At 58.1% G+C, this 21,365-nt stretch overlaps 1 protein-coding gene across 1 annotated transcript in view; it reads left to right on the top strand.

Annotated features, from left to right (window-relative positions):
• The first annotated feature begins 5,329 nt into the window (after positions 1-5,329).
• The window catches only part of BAHCC1 (BAH domain and coiled-coil containing 1), a 56,686-nt gene continuing 40,650 nt past the window's right edge, over positions 5,330-21,365 (top strand). The window contains exon 1 of the mRNA XM_040244809.1: positions 5,330-5,543. Within this exon, the coding sequence (XP_040100743.1) occupies positions 5,366-5,543 (178 nt within the window). The 5' untranslated portion in view covers positions 5,330-5,365. The remainder of the gene's footprint in view (positions 5,544-21,365) is intronic.

Consider the following 21,365-nt stretch of genomic DNA (forward strand, 5'->3'; position numbering starts at 1 on the left):
TTGGCATCTAGTTTAAATACCATTTTTGTCTCCCCTGAGGGGGAAGCAGAGCTGCACCTGGAGGAGTAAAAATAATGTATCCATCGCCACTAAGACATAGACTTGACTCCCGAGCATAAATAGCATCGTTGGGAAACCAAACTCTAACAGAAATATTTGGAGAATAACCTAAAAAAATAGTTTGCATCTGATTACGATGAAGATATTTGTTTAGTGGCTTTTTTATTTAGGGCAAGAATTTAGCAGATATGTAGGAGAGCGATGTTGAAAAAATACTGTGCAGGGTTTCCACACTGTGGATATCAAGGTGAACATATTTTTAAATTCTAGTTGCAGATGAAGAAAGGGCAATCTTTGTCATGGCCATAAATCCCCGATTTTCATTTTCATCAGTGCTGGGTTGCAAAAATATAGCCAAGGGGAATAAAAACAGGGTCCGCAGATACGTGGCCAGAGACACAAAAACTTCTCCCCAGATTCTGATCCCTGGGGCAAGAGGAGGAGAGGACAAGGCTGGCGACTTAAGAGTCTGTGGTACCCAGACTTCGAGAGTGCAGGCATTCCTGAGCTTGGTCAGAGCAGGTGGAGCCTCGAAGTGGTAGTAGGGCCAGGCAACCCGAGGAAGCCTCTATGCTTGGATCTCGGGCCTACCTGTGCCGGGTTCAGCCACCTGCCAGACATCCCAAGTATTTTAAAAAGCATCTGCTTCAACACGTGTTGCTGTATCATCTGGCCTCTGTGCACTGGACGCCAAACGTTAGACCTGCTGGGTTAAATTAAAAAAAAAAAAAAAAAAAGCAAAAGCCTTCTCCTCGGCGTGGATAAGCGCTCCCACTCGGCCCTGCTCCCTCTCCCGCCCTGCGCCAACACATTCCCATTCAGCAGCAACGATCTGCGCAAAGGAGCTGCGCAGTCGCCAGGCTTGAATTAGGCGCCATTGGGCTCGGTAGTAGCCCTGCTGCTCCCTGATTGGCAGCTCCTTGGCCCGGCGCCAGCCTATTGGGAGGCCTGTTTACGCCGAATGAGTGGCACGAGCTCCCGGCCGCGGAGGGCCGCGCGGCCAATCAGCGCACCGGCTGCTCCGGGCTGAGTGGCACGAGCTTATTAGTATGCAGGGCCCGTGGCTCGCCGCGCCGGGCTGCAGGTTTGAGAGCCGCTCTGGATGGGCTCGCTAGAGTCGTTGTTGTGGAAGCGGTGCATTTACAGTGCAACAGTCAGCACATTGAAAATACCAATAGGAATACAAAACAAAGTCACATTTACTGGTTTAATTGTATTGCATTCAATTGTATCCAGGAAACAACCTCCAGTAAGTAACTGAAATTGCTTTCATTTTTTTTTGTTTTTGTATTTTTATTATTATTTTATTTTTATTTTGGCTTTGGGGATTTACATTTTTTTTTTAAGTAAGAGAAATTCAGGGTTGCGATGTTAAGAAGTATATATCTTCCCTTTTTAAAAATCCGTTATAATGTCGAACAGGCTTTTTTTTTTTTTAATGGACTATATGTAAGAGAGATTTTTTTTTTCCCCCTCTGAAAAATCTTATCGATCGGTTTAAAATTCCCCCTGTAATGCGTCCTTGCTTTGCTCTGAGCGCTTGTTGTGTCGATCGACACCCAGCATTAAAAATAAATAATCGCGACAGGACAGGGACCGCCAGGCTGCGTCCGGCGAAAGCCGCGCGGGCCGCTCCGGCTAGACAGTCGGCGAGGTCCCGGACGCAGCCAACGCGCTCCGGCTCTGGAGGCACCACGAATGAACCCCAATTGTTTGCACACCCCCCCCACGCTGCTCCCCTCCCCCGAGCAGCCTTGGGTCAGCCCCGCCCGGTCGCTCTACGGCGCCGGGAACCGGCTGGCTCGCGCTGGCCGAGGCGGCTGAGCCGCCTACTAGAGGGTCTTGCCGGCCGCCAGCTGCGTGCGGGGCGAGGGACCGGGCGGAGAGGGGTAACAGCGAGGTTCGTGGGGGTTCGCTTTCCAGAGCCTAATTAATTTCCGGACATTTCAGAAAAAATTTTCCGGGGCGGCTGAGGGTGGCGGAGGGGGCCAAGCGAGGTCAGCGCAGAGTGGCTTTCTCACCGAGCGCATTCCGGGCGGCGTGCAGGGCTCAGACCACCACCCCTGAGGCGGCATCTGCGGGCGGGTGCGCCTTGGGGTGCGGGGCCCGGAGCGGCCACGGGCCTCGGTCCTCTCCTGGCGGGGGGTAGGGCGGGTGTCGGGCGCGACCGTTTCGCAGGGAGCGGGTTGTACGGCGGCGCCGGAGCAGCACGCGCCAGGTGTGCGCGGGCCCCAGCCCAGCCTGCAGGCCCCACAGCGCCAGCGCACCGGGAGACGGTGCTGGAGGATGCGGGCGGCCGAAGCAAAGGGAGGGTTTTCGGTGTTTAAATTAAAACCGAAGCAAAACCGAAGGAGCCGCTCCCACAATCCTGGAGCGCTCGAGCCATGCGCAGAGACTGGCGACTCCTGGGTTCGCGCCGCGGAGTCCTAGGGAGGACCCGGCGTTTCGAAGTTCGACTGTTTCCAAAATACCCTTGTCAGCGATTTTCCAGCCGGCGCGGGGGCGCCCGGCACGCCACCGCTTTCGCTCGGTGTCCTTTCTGAGTCCGGCCTGACGCGAGCTGCGGTCTCTCTTGGCGCTGGGGGGAGGAGGCTCGGAGCCCTGGGATTCGCAGATGGCGGCGCCTGGGATCCGAGACTCCGGGCCCAGGCGGCGGAGGCCGCGCGTCGCCGCCCCTCTCCCTGCCGGGCTCGTGCTCCGCAGGCCCCCGGGAGCCGCTCTCTGGCGGACTGGGAGGTGCGGCGCGGCCTCTTCCCCGGAGCAAAGAACACAAAGGAAAGCCCCTTTGACCTGGTGAGAATCTCCGCGGCACGGAGGGGCGACAACAACCCATCCCCTTCCGAGTAAAAAGTCTGGCGGGCTGGTGGGGAAGGATCGATCCAGCCCACAGAAGGTGAAGATTAAAGCTCTTGCTGGTAGCCAAGCCCGCGTCCCGAGAATCGAGAGCAACTCCCTTTCTCGACAATTTTGGAATTTCTTATTGGAAAAAAGAAACCCCACAAAACAAAAGCACAGTATACGCGGTTCCCCGGAGGCCGCTGGGAAGCCCCCCACCCCCCGTGCGCGCAGCCGCGGGCCTTCGGCGCCTTTGAAGCCGCAGGTTCTCGACCTCCCTCCCCTCCTTCTTTCCCTTTGTCCCGCCCCGTGCCCCCCGGCTCGCAGCTCGCTGCTGCCCGGAGGCCCTAAGACCCGCGCGGGCAGCCCCTCCCTCCCCTGACCCCAGCGCGGCCAGCCCCCTCGCCCGGCGCTCTCCGGGTTCTGAGGCCAGGCGTTCGCTCAGTAGGCCCGAGCGGCGGCGAGCCGAGTGATTTGTTAGACCGGGGTAGAGAGCTGAGGATCCCTAGAGGAGAGGAAGCCCAAAACCCCTTTGTAGGAAGTTGAGAGACAAAGAGAACTCTTTGTGTAGGTCCCGTTTATTTACAGTGCAAAAGCTCTCCGAATAAATATTAAAAAGCTTATCAGCTGAGCAAATATGTATTCGCTTAATACATTATGTTTTCGGTTATAGATTAAATCAAACACAAAACAGTCTGCAAATAAGACGTGTAGAACCTGTAGCATTAAATATAGTAATTTTAAATGGTATTCACAAAATGGAAAACATCTTAATCGCTTTGTTGTCACGGTGGGACGACTTTTAAAAAAAAATCCAAAGACTTTCTGCAAAGTTCACAGTTAAGAATGTTGAGCCTGCCCATCTCCCTTTTGTTCGAAGTGATATCAAACGTTAAAACAATGCAGATTGAGGAAATGAGAAATGTGCAAAATGAAAGAGGTCCACGCAGGAGCACAGCTGTTCAGTTTATGCTGCTTGCGTCGTCGTTTCACACTCAGCGTCTGAAATTGTCCCCAATTTCGCCTCGGAGTGGACTCTCCGCGTTGGGTAGGGGTGGAAGAGAAGGGAGGTGGGGGACATTACAAGTGGCTCAGCCGAGAGGTGGAGGTGGACGAGGGGAGGTCAGGGGTCCGCTGGGACCTGGGCATTGGCGAAGGTTGCCCTGGGCCGGGCCAGTTGTCCGCGGCCCTACGGCCGAGCCCGGCGTCGCAAACCCCACGTCCCCGGGCCGTGCGGAGAACGGCCTCGGCTCAGCGAGCGACCTGGGGCAGGCGCCGAAGGGAGAAATTCCGTGGCCGATTTGGAGCGTTGAGGAAGAACAATTTCTGACTCTCAAAGAGGCCCCCACCAAACCCCCAATCCGCAGAGGAAGATCCTGGGCGAATTTCACCGCGGGGCGGGGTGATTGTTTGAGCCTCGCTAGGAAGCTCCGGGCCGGCCGGGAGGGCACTGCGGCGTGGCGGCCCAGGTGACGCCGCCGGCGGACGTAGAGCCCCTGGGGCTCGGGAAGCTGGCCCGCGGTCCAAGCTCGGCATTGCGGGGTGGGGGCTTGGTCCTGTTAGGGCTGTGGCTGGGCAGGGGTGGGAGGGAGGAGCGGCGGGTTCAAAAGAATGGACCAAAAGACGCATGGGGGGGATGGGAGAGGGGAGAAAAGGAAGGTTATAAAAAAAAAAAAACTCTTGAGTTACAATCAATAAAATTACTCGCTTAATTAGCATGGTTATTCGGTTAAGCAGAATGCAGTAAAAGCTGGACCTCGGAATGGAGAGAGAGGAAAAAAGCTAGCGTGGACCCCAGGCCTTTCCTCAGAGATACCTTTGGGCAGCGGGGGAGGGGAGAGGGTGTGCGTGTGTGTGTCTCTGTGTGTGTGTGTGTGTGTGTGTGTGTGTATGCGTGATGGCTTCGCAGATTTGGGTTTTTATCACCCAACGGAGCCAGCAGCCTTTCGCCGCGGTGCCCTCGCCGCAGGGACCCGCGAAGGGGAAGCGGCGAACGGTACGGCCGGGTTCCCTCAGGCTCCTCCGGACTGAGCGTGGCCGGGACGGTGCGTGTGCGCGGGGGAATCGGGACGGCCCGGGTGGCCCACGAGCGCGCGTGCAGCGGGAAGACGCGCGGGGCGCTCGGGGCCCGGCCGCCCGGCCTGGCGGGACTCGGGCCGGCGGGGTGGGAAGGGTGGCAGGCTGGCGGGTGGGGGCGGGGACCCCCAGGCGAGCCGAACCCCCAAGTCACCTAGTCTCCTCTGCTTGCATCCGCAGACTATGGATCCGCACGGCGGCTGCCGGTTCGGCATGCGGCCGCCCGCCAAGGAGCCCAGTCCGCCCGCGTGCTGAGCGGCCCCGCCGCCGCCGCCTGTGACCCCAGACACCGCCTCCTCCGCGCCGCCTGCGCGCCGCCCGCGCGCCGAGCCGCCCCCGGGCCCCGGCCGTGCTGCTCCCGGGAGGCGGCGGCGGGCCGGGGCCGGGGCCCGGCATGGATGGCCGCGACTTCGCACCGCCGCCTCATCTGCTGTCTGAGCGCGGAAGCCTGGGCCACCGCAGCGCCGCCGCCGCCGCGCGCCTCGCTCCGCCCGGGCCCGCCGCGCAGCCCCCCGCTCACTTCCAGCCCGGAAAGTACTTCCCGTCGCCGCTGCCCATGGCTTCGCACACAGGTCAGTGCCGGCCGGGCGGGCGCGGGAGAGGAGACCCTGCCGCGAGGTGGGCACGGTCGAGGGTCGGATGGGAGCCTGCCCCTCCTCTCTTCGAGCGTTTGCGGAGAAGCCTTTGGTTTCATTTCCCTGCTCCGGCACCGGTGGCGGCCCGCGCGTCCTGCGGGGGCCCCCCGAGCCGGATCATCGCGGTTTAGAGCGCCCTTCCCCGGGGTCCCCCAGGGTCTCGGAGGGGCAGCCCCGGATCCGGCTAAAAATAAAGCCTTTCCCCCCCCTGCACCCTCCCCCACCCCTTCCTGCCGAAGAACTAAATTCCGCGGAAACCTCATTTCTGCATTCTGCATTCACATCCTTAAGACATTCCGGGGCTGGGACAACGAGGCCACTTTCTGCGGGAACAAAAACGGCTGTTGTGACTTGGGGAGGGGAGTGCCGCGGCCTCTCGGATTAGGGCGGTGTGTGCGCGGGGTGAGCGTTAATAGGGACTGCTGGTGTAAGACGAGCAAATCCTGTTTCTATATAAAGCCTTGAAGTGTCAGGGCGAGAATGGGTTTGCAGGGGATGCATTTGCTTTAACAAGTGCCTCTGGTATCCTGCTAAAGCCGGACAAAGCGTGGCCAGATCGTGGCCCAGCCTCTCGGCCTGCGCTCTCGGGGAGGGCAGCGCCGGCGCCGGCTCGGCTGGGGGCGGCGCGGGGGCCGCCGCCGGATTTCGGTGCAGGCGAGTTCGCCGCAGATTTGCTCCAAGAGGAGAGAGCTGGGGCCTCCCTGCACTCCAGACCTCTCCCGGGAGAGAGCTGTTCCTTGGCAGAGCTGACGCAGATCTCCAGAGCGGTCCCCCTCTGGGGTGGCTTCGATACTACTGTCGAGCCAGGTCAGAGGAGAAGCAGGGGCAGGCAGAGAGTGGTAAAGGGGCCTCGACCTCGCCGAGACCCTGGAGGTCACTGGCCAGCGCCGGCTGAGCTTGCAGGAAGCCTGAGTGGCTGCGCGTTTGGGGACCCGCTGGTCACCCTGGAAGGTTGGCTTGCTTTTGTTTACAGTTTGTTTTAAACATTAGAAATGTTGTTTGCCTCTTTTTTTGTTGTTGTTGTTAATTTGGCAGTAACAGTTATTATTGCTAGCTTGATGAACTGTGAATACTAATAAAATTATATCTGCTTTAATGGGATTACAATTAGTGTGTGGATTAAAACGGATGGCAGAGTCAGGCTAGAAGGGAAAATGTCAGAAGGGAGGGCAGTCAGAAAGAAAAACATAAATTTCCTAAAAAGAAAAAAAAAAAAACGAGAAATTCCTTAATTACTAATGGGCTTTTAGCATTTACCACATGAGATTCAAAAAGTTAGAGCAAGCTAGGAGTGGAGGGGCTGGACTCAGCCTTCTCCTGGAATCAGCACTTCGCCCGCGTTTCCTCTTCCAGTGTGAGCCTTCTGCAAGGCTGCTTTTTTCCTCTGCCTCTCTCTTCCCTCTTCCTTGCTTTTTTCCTCTTATAGATTTATAACTCAAAAGAGCAAAAGCACTTGCCTGGGCAATCGGTGATTTTAAATATCTGTCCTTACTGTCCCTGTGGTTGTCTCTCCTGCTCCTGCATTGGAGATGCTGCCTGCCCAGCTCAGCTCACACTGAGGGGCTGTGGTTGGGGGCTGGTAGCCATAGGGACAGTGCCACAGCGTCCCTAGTCCTTTCTGGATGCACCCCCTGCCCCCCCGCTATGCCGTATGCCATGCCCTCTAGCCTGGAGTGTAACAGAAGCAAGGGTTCAGAAGGGCCCCTGACACCAAGGCTGTCCCAGTAGTGCACAGACAGGCTGGGGCCATGCCCTCCTGGGGGCTGGGGCGGGGGGGCCCATGGCCAGGCTGGATTCCCCATTATTTTAAGTCACTGCTGCCTCCCTTGTCCCTATTCAACAGCCCACAGCCCTCACCAGATCCTGGTCAGCCGCCATTTCTGCTTTCTGCTCTTATATCCAGATGCAGGCACCACCAGGCCAGGTGGGAACATGGTCTGGGTGACCTGAACCATTGTCTGGCTCATTCCAAGTTTGACCATGTGGTTCTTGGATTGTAGGCCATGGAGGGACTGGAGAAATCAGGTGGGCACTGGCCTGGTCTGTGTCCTTGACCCAAACCCTACTCACCTCCCCCATATGCAGGGTGTTCTAGAGCTCACTGGAGGTCCCCAGGGTACCCTCAGAGGGGGCAACTGGGGGCCCACATGTCCGCTGCTCCTGGAGGCTGCTTCTACCTCCCTGGGGGACCAGAGAGACCTATTGTGCCTGGAGATGTTCAACCCATTTGTGATGGGAAGGCTGGCCTAGAGGGCGTCCAGCTAGAAACATCTGCCGCTGAAAGGCTTTTGAAATTGCTGAAAACCAGGATCTTGTATTGGTTTTAAAATTTAGCTACATCAATTAAAAAAAAAAACGATTATACCTCAGACTACTTTGCTTTGGTCTGTACCTCTATATGATCTAGTTTAAAAAGAAAAAAGTATAATTAAGTTAAAATTTTTTTTTTATTTTTGCATCTCGTGTGGGGATTTCAAAATGGCCAGTTTGGCGGACTTTCTTCCCATTTCCGTGACGGCCTCAGGTCCATAAGCCAGGCTGCAGCAGCCCAGCCCACCCCTCCCTCCACTGACTATCCAGCTGAAAGGAAAATTGCACCGAGCTTCTTCCTATTTGTTCGGCTCTAACATGGGAGTAGGATCCAGCCACCAGAGATCGAGTCCCTGGCCTCTGAGGATTCCTCATCTTGGCTCGGCCCCCAGCCTAGGCCAAGGTCTCCCTCCCTGCACTCCTCCAGTGCTGCCCCCACCCAGCGCTTTCAAAATGTCAGCTTGAAGGACCCCGATGGGAAGTTGGGCTCCAGGGCTTCTCCCATTGTTTTTCTAAAAATGAAAGTGTGGATAGCTTTATCATTGGGCTGCAGGGTTTTATGGTAAAGTGCTGTTCCAGTAACCTTGTCACCAAAAGGTGCAATTAGAATGTTTGGAATCATTATTTTTAGTGCAGTGTTAGATTTTGTCTCTAATACAGATGGTCCGGAGGCAAAGCTGTGAAATCTGGGGGGTGGGGGGGAATGAAAATCAACAACACACCAACCCAAGATTTTTCATCAGCGCTACTGCCTGGAGCGATTGGGGATCGCGCCTCTCCTCGGAGGGAGCCCGTCTAGTAGGAGGCAGCCCTGCCCTGGAGAAGCCGGGTCCCCGCCCCCTCTTCCAGCCGGTCAGCTACAGCTACTGCCCTTCATCCTTCTCTGTGTGTTGCCCTTGGGACCAAAGGAGAATCACTGGGTCTCCACCCAAGGAAGGCAGAGGTTTCGGCAATGTGACTGCGGGTGGGTTCTCCTCTCAACCCCTTCTCTTGGCTTCTTGGGCATGTAAATGGTCCGGCCTAGAAGCCAGGTGCCCTGGGCCTGTGGTTGTTGTTGGGAGTATACAGGGCGGCAGGTTCCTTCTGGTGGGAGAACCACAAACTTCTCTCCTGCTAAAAGTGCTTCTGATCTTCAGTCTCAAAAAGAAAAATGCACTGGGGGATGGGGTGGGGAAGATAATTTCCTGGTGTGAAAAGACCCCATCAAAAGGATCCCCCTCCTTTCTCCTGTGATATTTTCTCGTATAGGAAAAAAAATACAATTTCGTAAATACCTCATTAACTCAATGACACGATGGAGTGTTTCGGCAACCGTTACCAACATTTAAGTAGGTGTGAAAAGAGTTACTTTCCGAAGACTACCCGTCCTGCTCTGTAAGTGGCAGAAGCAAACATCAAAGCCACGGCCGCCCTGTGGAGCCCAGAATCTGGCGGCCGTGTGGACTGGCCAGGCTGCGGCCGCCTCACCCACCCCAACGAAGCCATTTTTGGAATGTGGGTTTTTTCTCAGTGGGGCTTGTACTGCCCCCATGTCTGATTATTCCTACAGGGATATTCCTATAGGAATATCCAGGTCACGTGAGCACTAAGGCAAATTAGCCATAGAGGCAGGGAGTGGCCTTGTGCGGATCCCAAATCACCCCCAAATGCTCCGGTTTATTCTTAGAAATCTCCCTCGTCTGCTGTGAGACTGGGTTCAACAGCCCGCACAGACAGGACAAAACGCACAGGAGGCTGTTAGAATAACATGGAGGGAGCTAAAAATACCCCTCAGAAACACACATAAAAAAGCCAAATCCAACAACAGAACGAGCTAAAAATATTCCAGGCTTTGGCAAAGAGCACAGAGTTAAATAAATTATACAAGAGCCATTCATGGGAGCAAGTTGACTTTCTCTCTTACGGGAACTTGGTTCAAGCTAATAAAAATAATAATTTACTGGCCACTGAGCTTTGCTTGAGTTTAGATTTAATTGGTGGGGCTTCTGGCATTTGTCACTTCTTGGCGATTAGTGGGCTTGCCCTGGCCTGGGGTGGGATGGGGAGGGGGTGCTGAGTCTGGGTCCCTGGAAGCAGGGGCAGGGTTCTCCGCCCCCCACCCCACCCGAGGAGCAGGGCCTGGGTACAAGGGCAGGATGCCCAGGAGGCCGGAGAAGGAGGGAGGCTGCAGGGGAGTGGTCAGGGAAGGCAGAAAAGGGACAGGCAAGGCGCCGCTATTTTAATTTGATAAATGATCGTACACCTTTAAGAGTGTGTTTTAACAATCAAGATACACTCCAGCAAGTTGATAGGATGTTCGCTGTCAACTTACATATGTCATCAGCGCGGGCTGTGAGCATAAATAATGTGCGAGAGTGTGCGGGATACGCTGCAGCCTCTCCGGGAGCCCGGCAGGTAGCACCCCTGTCTCTCCTGCGGTCTGGAGGCAGCTGCCAGAGGAGGAAAGGCGTTGGGGAACTCAGGCCGGGTCTTTCCTCTCTGGGGAGTTCCCAGATCTCCTCACCAAAATAAGAGCTCCAGACAGTTTGCTCAGGGAAACCACTGCGGGTGTGATCTGAGGCTGGAATCCAATATTGCCTGGTGTCTTTTCAGGGAGCAGATGTCTTAAGTTCAGCCATTTCCCAGGAATGTCAGACTTCCACCTTGGGATTAGGGTCAGGGTAACCTCCTTTGCTCTCTCTGCTTATTTGCTTGCTCTTCATGGGATGCACACCCCACCCCCCGAAATCCCAGCAGGCCCTCTCAACTCCCAAAGGACTACACTTCCCAGAATGCCTCTGGTCTAGCTCCAGGGTCTGAGCCTGGGACCGGCCCTAAGCTGGGAATTCCCAAGCTCAAATAGAGTTCAGCCAGTACCACTGGGAATTAGTGCTTTCTGGGTAGAAAGAGGCCTTGGTCACCACCCCCAGGGTCCCCTTGCCCTTTCTTCTGAAAGAGGCCTCTGGGCCCCCCCACCCCCGCCTGCCCTCTTTCCTACCATAAATATCTAGGCCCCCGAAGATAAGAGCTGCCCCTCTATCCCAGGGACTTTGTGCAGCAGGGCAGGCAGCTGCCTTGATTGGCGTGGCCAGAGGCTCAGGGGGGTTCCCACCAGTTGCCCTGATCTCAGCCCTTTGCACAGGGCTTTCTCAGAGGGGCCCTGGACACACTGGCCAGAGGTCAGCATGGAAGGGATTTGGGGACTCCACCTGGGTGCCCTCAGGGCTGATCTCTGCTTAGAGTCCAACAAGAAAATCCTGCACAGCCTCTGGAGCGCCGCCCCTCTTCCCAGCCTCATGTCGCCAGGCAGCAGTAGCCGTGTCAATGCCATACTGACTAGCATCCACCTTGGATGACTTCTGATGACTAGAAACCGTCTCCCCAGGGCGGAGGTCCTGCCTTAGCCCCCCGGAAGGGGGCCCGTCATCACCCATCCAGAGAAAGTTCTCACTCGGGCCACTACCAGCGGCCTCTTGGAAAGGTGGGCGCCCCTTGGAAAGGCCATCCTCGGAGGTCTTTGCTGGGCCTTGTGCCAGAGCTCTCAAGCTGATGCCAGGGCTTCAGGGTGCAGCACCTGCCCTGTTTGGCAGTAGGTGCCTCGCACTGCCGCGCTCCACCTGCCTCACCCGCCAGGAGATGGCTCCCCCGGGGTTCCTTGGTCCCTATTAACCTCTGGGGCCTTCTTTCTCCCACCCAGGTTCAGGATTAAAAGCAAACAGCAAGATCACAACCAGCATGCACTGTCTAGAACACATCCCTGCAGCTCCGGGCTGTGCCAAGGAAGGTTCGGGCCTTGCAGCCTGTGCTCCGGGGCTGCTGCTCCATCTCGGCTTTGACGCCCTGCCCGCTGACGTTTTTATGGGATAATATACCGTTTAGATCACGCAGGCCTATTTGTCAGTGGGCCGCCCCTGTTTGTTGTAATATATAATATTACTGCCTCCCGTGGCCCTGCCAGCAGCTGCCACCAGAGGATGGGGACCAGTCGGGAACTGGGTGTGGGATTGGAAAGGGGGGGCGCAGGGTGGGAGTTGCCCCAGCCCCACATAGGGGCTTGGAGTGGGTTTGCAGCAGGCCGAGGGCCTGGCGGGGAGGCATCCAGTGCCCAAGCAGGGAGCCAGCCGGGCTGGCATCCGAGGGCTGCTGCAGCTGTCCAGACGATTAGGTTCCAGATTGGATCAGCCAGGAAGCTTTTTTTTTTTTTCATTCTGACCTAGAGCAGGGGCGGAGGAGGAGGAGGAGGGAATGAACAGGTGGGTTGGGTTCGCTGCCCCCTCGCTGCCTCCCCCAGGGCCCCCAACAAAGAGTCCAGTGTCTTTAGATCCAAAGATGTTTGACACTGGGGAAGGGGGACCCACTGTGTGCCTGGAACAGAAAGGAAAGTTACAGCAGTCCTGTTCCATCCAAGTGCAGGGACTTGGTTTCCAGTAGAAATTACCAGAAATGCAGGGGAGGGGCAGAGGATGCCTGTGCTGCCGAGAGAGGCCCCTGCGCGGCAGACTGGGGTCCCCCAGGGTGGCCTGGGGCTGTCTTCTTGAGGCACCCCGCCAAGTGAGAGAGAATCATCAGCCACATTTAAGTGGTGGTTTATGGACTAAACCACCCTCTGCCATCTCCTTGGGAAGAGGCAGTCTTGGCTCTATCCCTGTGCTCCTCCTTCAGGGAAGCCAGGGCCTTTCTTCCTTGGGACTTTGTTCTCAAAGGCAGCTCTGGGGAGGACACCATGGCTCTAATATCACACAGCCAGGCCAGGGAGGGCCCCCTCCCCTCAAGGCAGGTATGCTGGGAGCCCAGCTGGATGGGGGTGAAAAGAAGGCAGGTTGAAGACAGCGGGATGAGACCCTAGGGGTGGGACCCAGGGTGGGGATGTGCTGATGGGGGTGGGGAAGGAGCTGCACTTCCAGGCTGCTCTCCACCAGCATCTCAGGGCAGCTCCATGTGGCAGGCTCCAACTTAGCACCAGCCTTGCTGCCTGGCCCTGCTTGCGTTCCCTTTGGGGGCAGAGGCACAGACCCTGTCATCGTCCCCACAGGCTCTCCAGAACATTAACTGGCCGAGCTCACACATGCATGGACACTCATCACACCTGCTCACGTGTGCTCATACCCTGAGGTATGTCCTTACACTCACATGTGCTCACACACACACACTCACAGACACAATGGGTCTTCAAGGAATCACATCCCAGTTGGCCTGGGGGAGAGCCAGCGGGTCCAGTGATTAGAATGTGTGTTCTGGTCTGTCTCCACTTCCCACCTCCTGCTCCATCCTGCAGCTCCTGGCCAGCTGCCGGAGGTGGAGCCTAAAGGTCCCCAGTGACCTTGGATGACAGACTCAGAGCCCAACGTGCCGGGGTTGGTGCTGGTGAGCTGCCTGCCCCTGCTTCAGCCCCCTCCTTCCCTCTGTCACCATGGAACCCATCTTTTGGTTTCCACTGAACTGGAGCTGGTCCTTTCCCAGCACCTGCCCCAGGCTTCTTCCAGTGAATCTGTTCAGTTCATTTCCGTCACTCAGTCATGTCTGATTCTTTGCCGCCCCATGGACTGCAGCACGCCAGGCTTCCCTGTCTATCACCAACTCCCAGAGTTTGCTCAAACTCATGTCCATTGAGTCGGTGATGCCATCCCACCATCTCATCCTCTGTTGTCCCCTTTTCCTCCTGCCTTCAATCTTTCCCACTGTCAGGATCTTTCCCAAGGAGTCAGTTCTTCGCATCAGGTGGCCAAAATATTGGAGTTTCCACTTCAGCATCAGTCCTTCCAGTGAATATTCAGGACAGATTTCCTTTACGAGGGACTGGTTGGATCTCCTTGCAGTCTAAGGGACTCTCACGAGTCTTCTCCAACACCACAGTTCAAAAGCATCAGTTCTTCGGCGCTCAGCCTTGTTTATAGTCCAACTCTCACATCCATACATGACTCCTGGAAGAACCATAGCCTTGACTAGACGGACCTTGGTCGACAGTCATGTCTCTGGTGAGCCCACGCCCAGTTCCTCTAGGAGGTGCTAGTCAGCTTCCCCGCCCTTTCCCGACCTGCAAGTCAGTCCCAAGCCTGTCTGAGCCTTCAGCCCTGCTTCTCTTTCCCTCAAGGTCTCCCTTCCCCAACACCCCACTACACACACACCTTAGGTCAGCTCCCACCCCCTACTCTTGTTATTCCACTGTCCCCAAGCATTCCCAGTACTCAGCACCTATGCCCAGCCACCCACAGGCTCCGGCCACCTCTGCACCCCTCTTTGCTGCCTCAAGTACCTTCTCTGCCCTGTTCCCCTGCCCCTCTTGGAATCTTCCCACCTGGGCAGCCCCCACAGTCACCAATGCTCAGATCCCCGTGACCTCCGGCCCTGATCGCCCTCGGCAGTCTCTCTCACCAGGCCTTGCGGCAGCCCCATCCTCCACCACACAGAGCCACCTTCTCTGAGGGGCGGCAGGGTCCCGAGGCTGGGTGTCTCTACCTTCCATCCCTGTTTCCCCGGAGCTGGGCGTGGCTATCACGGGCCTCCCTCCCTGCAGAACGGCTGGAGCGAGAGGGGGTATGCGTGTCCGTGCACACTGAGGCAAAGCACGCGCATACCTTTAGACATGGAGAGAGAGCTGTTCGGTTTTTCTCCTACCAGTGTGCCGCCACACTGGAAAATCGAGAAGATAATGCTCTGGGAGAACCTCGTTAGGAAGAGAAGGGCAGGAAACACAAGGGTCTGGATTGGCCCTTGTCTCTACCCTAAAAACCGCCCCATACCTGACCACACATGGTAGACAATCATGCTGGCAGCGTCTCCAGCCTGCGAGGCCACCTCTCAGGGATCAGCTCAGCATCTCCTCACCTTCCAGAAGCATCTTCTGTCATCTTCAGAGGCTCCCAGACTGTGTTTTAAAAAGGTGTCAGAGCCAAACAGATTGGCAGAAAGGGCAGTCCGCTCCTTCTTAGCACCATACTCGATGGCAGGGGGCGAGAGCGTGGCAGGGAGTGGTCCACTGGGCAGTACAGCCCAGCGTCATCTGTATGGCACCAGGGCTGGCCCCTGGGTGCACATGTGAGGTCGGGCTGTGGAGAGAAGGGGCCGGTGGGGATGGAACAAGGCTCAGGATGGGGACCGTCCCTGCAGAGACTCCCCTGCCGCATCCCACTCCAGTGAAGGAGGGACCTGATGGAGCCAAAGCTGGGCACCAGGTAGGGCCACTCCCTGTCTGTCTCTTGACTGGCCGTGGCACCCTCTGCAGGTGGCTCTCTCACCATCAACAGGAGACTGTGTGTGTGATGGAGCACCTACGATGGATCAGAGGGTAGAAGCCAGTGGCCTCACCTGGGCCCTAGGGCCTGGGGGGCAAGGAAGGACACGTGCTGGGGAGAGCTGCTCCCTCCCCTCCCCTCTATGGTGGCTGTTTGGGTGACTGAGTAGGCAAGAACTGGGGGTCAACCAGAAAAATAAGGGCTCAGGAGAGACGAGGGAGCAGGGCTGTGGCCCCTCACCCTCTGCTCCGTGCGCCTCCCTGGCCGGCAGGTGTGGTGGCGAGGGGCTGTGGGCACCCGGGCGTTGCATAGCCAGGTGGGGCCCCCACGCTGCACCACTGTGTTCTCCAGCATTTATGCACGAGGAGGCCTAGGAGCTACTCCAGGTTCTCAGCCTCAGCGCCCAGCCTGGCAGGAGTGCGTGGCTGTTTGGGGCTGCTGGCAGTTAGTGGGACCCGCTGCACCTGCACATCTTCTGGAGGCTCTTTCCCACAAGCCCTGCCATTCCAGATCCTGGGCGCTTCTCCTTGCCCAGGCAGCGCTCACGTCCCTGCAGCTCTCACTCGGTGGGGCACGGGCCCTGATGCCTCCTCTCATCACTCCCTATATGGTCCTGGCGGCCGGCAGGCAGGATTCAGGACCCAGGCTCAGACACGGGTGCAGTGAGGACAGGACTGGGCTCCTGCCTGTGGAGCCTCCTGGCCTTGGCAGCGCCACGCGGAAGGGTGCCACCAGATCCCTCTGTCCCTGGCTCGTGGGCACAGCCCTCCTCGCCCTACACAGGATGCAGGTGAAGGAGCTGGACCTGGGGTCCCCCAGGACTTCCCAGTCTATCCGATGGGGCAGCTGCCCCATCCAGCTGACCTGCCACATGCCTGGCCAGCGGGTCACTTGGGGCAGTTTGCCTGAAGCCAGTCCCTTTTTCAAGACATTTTACATCCCTTTGGGTCTCCTAAAAATAAGCTTTTAATTTGTTTTAAATTAATATTAAAATTAAAGCTCAATTAAATTGTAATGCGTCTTTAGGCAAACTCTTAAAAAGCCCTTAACAAGTGTGAATACAGGTAAAATCAAGAAAAGCTGGAAGGTGCACACAAGCAGCAGCGTCTTTCTACCTGTCGAACGTCTGCTCCAAGATACAGGCCAGTGAGATGGTCCCAAGCAGCCGTGAGGCCAATGTGGGTCACCGAGAGGCCCGGGGGCCTGGGCAGCCTGTGGCTTCCTTGGGTGCCAGGGTGAGGGTAGGTGACTGCGGCCGCTCAGTGACTGTCTAACGAATGAGCTGGGTTAGAATTTCGTTCTCCGGCCAGAACTCCAGACCCAGTCTGTGGCTTGGGTGACAAGGACGTTCATGCTGTCTGGTCTGGGCAGCACTTTCTCCCCGTACTCCCACATCAGCTGCCTGCCCTAGCGAGGTCAGCAGGTGCCCCGAGCTTCCCTGGGCACTCGCCCTGGACTACCTGGAGCCGATGGAAATTCAGGGCAGACCAACCATGCCCTGGGCCCTCCTGGGGAATGGGCAGCTGGCCCAGGTACCGGCTGCTGGACTAGGTGGCTAGGAGGGTCATGGTGCATCTTGTGGTCTCTAGACTGGGGTGGGGGCACCCTTTGGAGACCTTGTGCCACTCGGGCAGCCCAGCACAGAGCCCCCTCCTCTGCTCTGGCAGCAGAGTCTTTGCCAAAGACGCTTGCTTCGAGCCCAGCTTGTGAATCAGGTGAGGGAGTCAGTCCTCAGTCTCAGGGCTGAGTTCCCTGCCGCCTCCTGCCCCTGAGGCAGGTGGGATCCAGGTGGTGGAGACTCAGCAAGCCAACTTGTTTGCCCTGTGGTCGCATCGGGAGACAGGAGCGCAGGCTTCTGGGCTGGAGCTCCAAGGCTGGCTCTCTGCCTGAGCCCCCCCTACCCCCTGCCCTGGCACGCCCTGTAGTAGGGCTGGGTGCACAGGCTGTGGGCTAGCTGCGTGTGCCAGGGATCTTCTCTCCGTTGGGAGCTCCTGCAGGGCTGCCCTGAGCCTGTTTCCCCTATTGGCTCCCCAGGGCTGGCTGGCACTCCATCCCTATTTGGGACCCTCGATCAGTGGGGTGCCCTTCTCCACTCCAGAAACAGCTCTCTTTGCTCTGCTCATTTTGACAGTTCCCAGAAATATTGTAGTTGTACATCAGAGAATTGAGGGTTTTTCTCTACTTACACTCACCGTCTTTAGAAATTAAAATACTTTACTTTGAAGGGAGTGGGGTGGTTTGTCAGAGCAGCGCTGTTAGAAGAAGCTACAAGGATACAGAGCCCTGGGTGCACCCTGCCCTCTGCCCCATCTCCCTTCTCATGTGGGGCGGGTAGCGCTGCCCCCAGGAACACATTGTGGGGGATCCTGCTCCCCAGCGAGCTGCCCCCCGCACAGTGCTCCTCTTGCCAGGAGCCAGGAGCAGCCCCAGCCCCAGTGCCAGGCCTTTTTCTGCTTCTGGTCGCGGACGTTAGAGTCAGGTGAGGAGGCCAAGGCTACTGCGAGTCTCAGAAGACAGGGATGGGCTGCAGAGGGTGGCCCATCAGAAATTTGAGAATGTGGGCTCCCTGGAGGTCTCTGCCTGGAGAGGCACAGCCCTGCCCCCAACCCGCCATCTGCTCCCCTCTTGCCCTGCCTGCTCACAGCTGAGACAGAGGGGTGTCCCAGACCAGCTTGAGGTGCTGAGTGCCGGGTGGAGTGTAGGAGAACAAGGTGGGCCCCTATGACCCTGTCCAGGGGCTCGGGTGTATGTGTGTGTGTGTGTGTGTGTGCACACCCTGATGTCCACACTGGACTACAGCCCCTAGGGCATTCGTCTCTTTGCAGCTGGCTTATTTCAACATGGTGTGATGCTTTGGCTGAGGCTCCTTCTCTGGCTGGCGGGGTTTGGAGGGGGTGGCTCTGGTCACCTCCCCACACCGCTGCCCCCTGGCCTTCAGAGATGTCCTGGAGGGGGAGTGCTGGCCGCTTGCCAGGGAGGCTGTGAGAGGGAAGCAAGGCGGAGACCCCAGAAGGTGCAAAGAACAGGAGGAGGGGGAGCAACCCTCTGAGTCACTCTCTCGGCCAGAGTCCGAGGGCGGCCCCAGGGGGGAGTGTTGGCCGCCCCCCTCCCCCTCCAGCCAAAAAGCTAAATTTACCCTTTTAATAAGAACCAGACTTACATCCGGTTTTCCTTTTCTTTGATTAGTTCTGGGCTGTTGGTGGTTGGGCCCGTCCCCCGTCATCATTGCCTCTACACTTGTGGGCCTGGTGGCTCAGCAACCACAGAGTTCTCCTATTATGGCCTGAGAGACACTGCCTTTGGGCCAGCCGGGTCTTCTGGAAGGTTCTCCTGGACCAGCGGAGAGGGGCTTCCCATGCGACGCCTGTGTGTTCTGGCAAATACCCCTCACCGGGGCTGCCCCCACATCTCAGGGCGGGGCTGGCCCCCACATGCTGCCTCCCACCAGCACCCCTGTCCTACCGCTGCAGCTGTCTCTCTTCCTGCCTCCAGCCTCTTCCTTCTCTCCTGTCCTCCCTCCCTCCCTCCCTAGGCCTGTCTTGCCTCTTCTTCTGGTCCCTGCTTCATCGCGGCGCTGTGGACGGCAGCTGGAGTCCTTGGATGGCGTCCTCAGGGACTCGGGCTGGGGCAGCAGAGTATGGCCGAAAGCAGGGCAGGTTTTGTGTCCATTGAGACCCAGCAAGTGAGGGGAGCCAGACAGGAGGCCCCTGATTCAAAGACAGAGGGGAGTGCTCCAGATTCCGACAATTTCTGGGTTCTGAAGAGCCTGTCAGTAAGACCAGCCCTGCTGGGAGGGGGTCTCAGATCCAAGGGGGCTTCTGAGCTGCTTCTTCACTGTAAAGGGATCGGGTGTCTGTGGGAAGATGGCCACGCAACCTGCCTGCTGCCCCCAGAACCCATACCACTGCTGGATTCACTTTCAGGTCCAGGTGGCTATGGGTTTGAGTCGCTGGGCTGGGGAGGGGGCCAACTCCCAGCCAGCAGAGAGTCGGGGGTCTTGGGACCACAGTTTGGTACAGGCTTAAGGCTTGAGTTGCCCTTCCACCACGAGTAAGCTGGATGAGCCCCACCATGGTGGAGAAGGAGAGGGGCGTCCTGGCGTCTCTCACATGCCACCATGGGCGTCACATAGAATCCAAGGCCGGGAGCCTTTTTCAGAGTCTGGGCCAGTAAGGAGACTGGTTTGGTGGAGGTGTGACCCTGGGAAGAAGCGTCCCTGAGGGCTGGCCCAGCCTGTGTGTGAGTCCCTCACATGTGAACAAGTCACCACCTCGCACACACTCAGAGCCAGGTGTGTACACCCATGTCCTGAGCGCACATTCAGAGCCCCGGCCCCAGACCTCCATGCACATCTGCAGCCTATGTGCGTGACCATTGCCCATATGCACTCTCAGCCATGCACACACGCCGACACACCCTGAGTGCCCACATACTTCGCTGCCTGTTATGCCCACGTGCACACATACACACACACATATATTATCTCATGCCTAGGCCACTGATGGATTCCAGCCCAGTGGGGAGTGTCCCTGGTGACATCAGCAATTAAGCCCGGAACGTGTGTGCACCCAGAGCGGATCTGGTGGCCGGCAGTGCAGCGTAGCCTCTACAGCCTGGCCCCTGCTCTGCGCAATTTGGGTTTCCGGTGGGGCAGTCCAGAGCAGCCCCTCCCACCTGGGCCTGGTATCCCCAGTCCTGTCTCTCTCCCCACTTTCTTCTCCTGGGTGGCCAGACAGATGGACGCCCACCCGCCTGCAGGCAGGCTGGACTGAGGTCTCGCCACCTCTGTCCACGCGGACACCCGGGATGGACGTCTGCCCTCCCCTTCCCTCTCCTGGAATGAGAGGAATGTGAACAGTCCACGTGGTGGGCTGTTACCCTTCCTGCCGCCTCCTCTCCAGTCGACTCCCTTGGAGGGGCCTGGCCTAACACCCGAGGAGCACTTTGGCCTCCCAGGCAGGCCACCCGTCGTGGCAGTGTCTCAGCTGCCCCTGAGGTCCTGGGGAAGACCCAGGGATGGCCCCAGGGGAGCTGGATGTCCCCAGCGCCCAGGCGGGCTCTGCTGGGGGCTGGGGGCGGTGGAGTGCCTTGAGCAGGTGTGAGCCACAGGGCGGGAGCGGGTCTGGGCGGCGGGCGGGTGCAGCCGCCAGACACAGCACCCCTGGGGAGCCTCGTGCCAGCGGCCCATCAGCTGGGCCTCCAGCAGCGGCAGGGGAGCCGGAAAGGGCTTGACTCTCAGGAGCTGCCGCCAGCTATCACAGGGAGGCCTTTTGTGTGTGTGCTTTTTTACAACCCATTTCACCGTTTCCAGAAAAGGTAGCTCACTTAAGTCAAAACAAATGCTCCCGCTGCTGTACTCCACGCTCTCCTAGGCCCTTCTATGTCTGTCCCTCCATCCGGCTGGCTGATGGGGAGGTAGAGGCTGGAGGCAGAGGAGGTGGGCAGGCCCTAGGTCGTCTAGGCCCCCAAGGCCAGCCTCTGGAGTGCCAGCACTTTGAGCTCTGGTGACTTTGCTACCCATCAGACACTCCTTAGACTGGAAGCTCCTTGGGGCACCCCTGGACTCCACGGCAGGGGCCCCCTCAGTACCCCTCTGGTCTGGCCAACTTCTGTTGAACGTCTTGGCTGCAGCAGGTGGGCCTGGCAAACAGGTTGGCAGAGGAAGGCCCCCTCCCCCTGGTTTCGCCTGGGGGCACGTGGGGCAGCCTCGGGCATGGCTAGCACAGAATGGCCCTGAGTGCAGGCTAGGCAGTCAGGGGATTCCGGCCCAGCCCTGTCCAGCTGGGGCAGCTGCAAGTCGCCACACGGCCAGGGCCCAGGTACGGTCTATCTCCCGATCCAGGTTGTCTGGGCCTCGGGGCGTGGGAACAAGTAGGCCTCCGGGGGTGAGGGCTGGGCCTGAGGAACTGGGCCATGGCGGGGGGGGGGGGGCGCGGGGGTGTCAACCAGCCCTCCCGGGCATTCTGGCTTCCGGAGTGGTTTTCTCAGCCAGCCCGGCACCCGGGCCAGGCCTCCGTGGTGTCCCAGGCAGAGCTGAGGCGGCGCTGGAATCGAGGCTGGAGCCCTGTGTCTGGGGCTGCAGACCTTGGCCTGGGCCGGCCAGGCAGTGGGGATGGCGGGCTGGGGGCTGGTGTGTGGTTACAGAACCGTCTGCCTCGGTGGCCCTGTTCAGGTCTCAGTCCTGAGATGATGTTCAACTTGGCCAGATGGCTCTGTTGTGAGCCCCTAGAGGATGCAG

This window comes from Oryx dammah, unplaced genomic scaffold, assembly GCF_014754425.2.
Source record: "Oryx dammah isolate SB20612 unplaced genomic scaffold, SCBI_Odam_1.1 HiC_scaffold_8, whole genome shotgun sequence".
In the NCBI taxonomy this organism is placed as follows: domain Eukaryota; kingdom Metazoa; phylum Chordata; class Mammalia; order Artiodactyla; family Bovidae; genus Oryx; species Oryx dammah.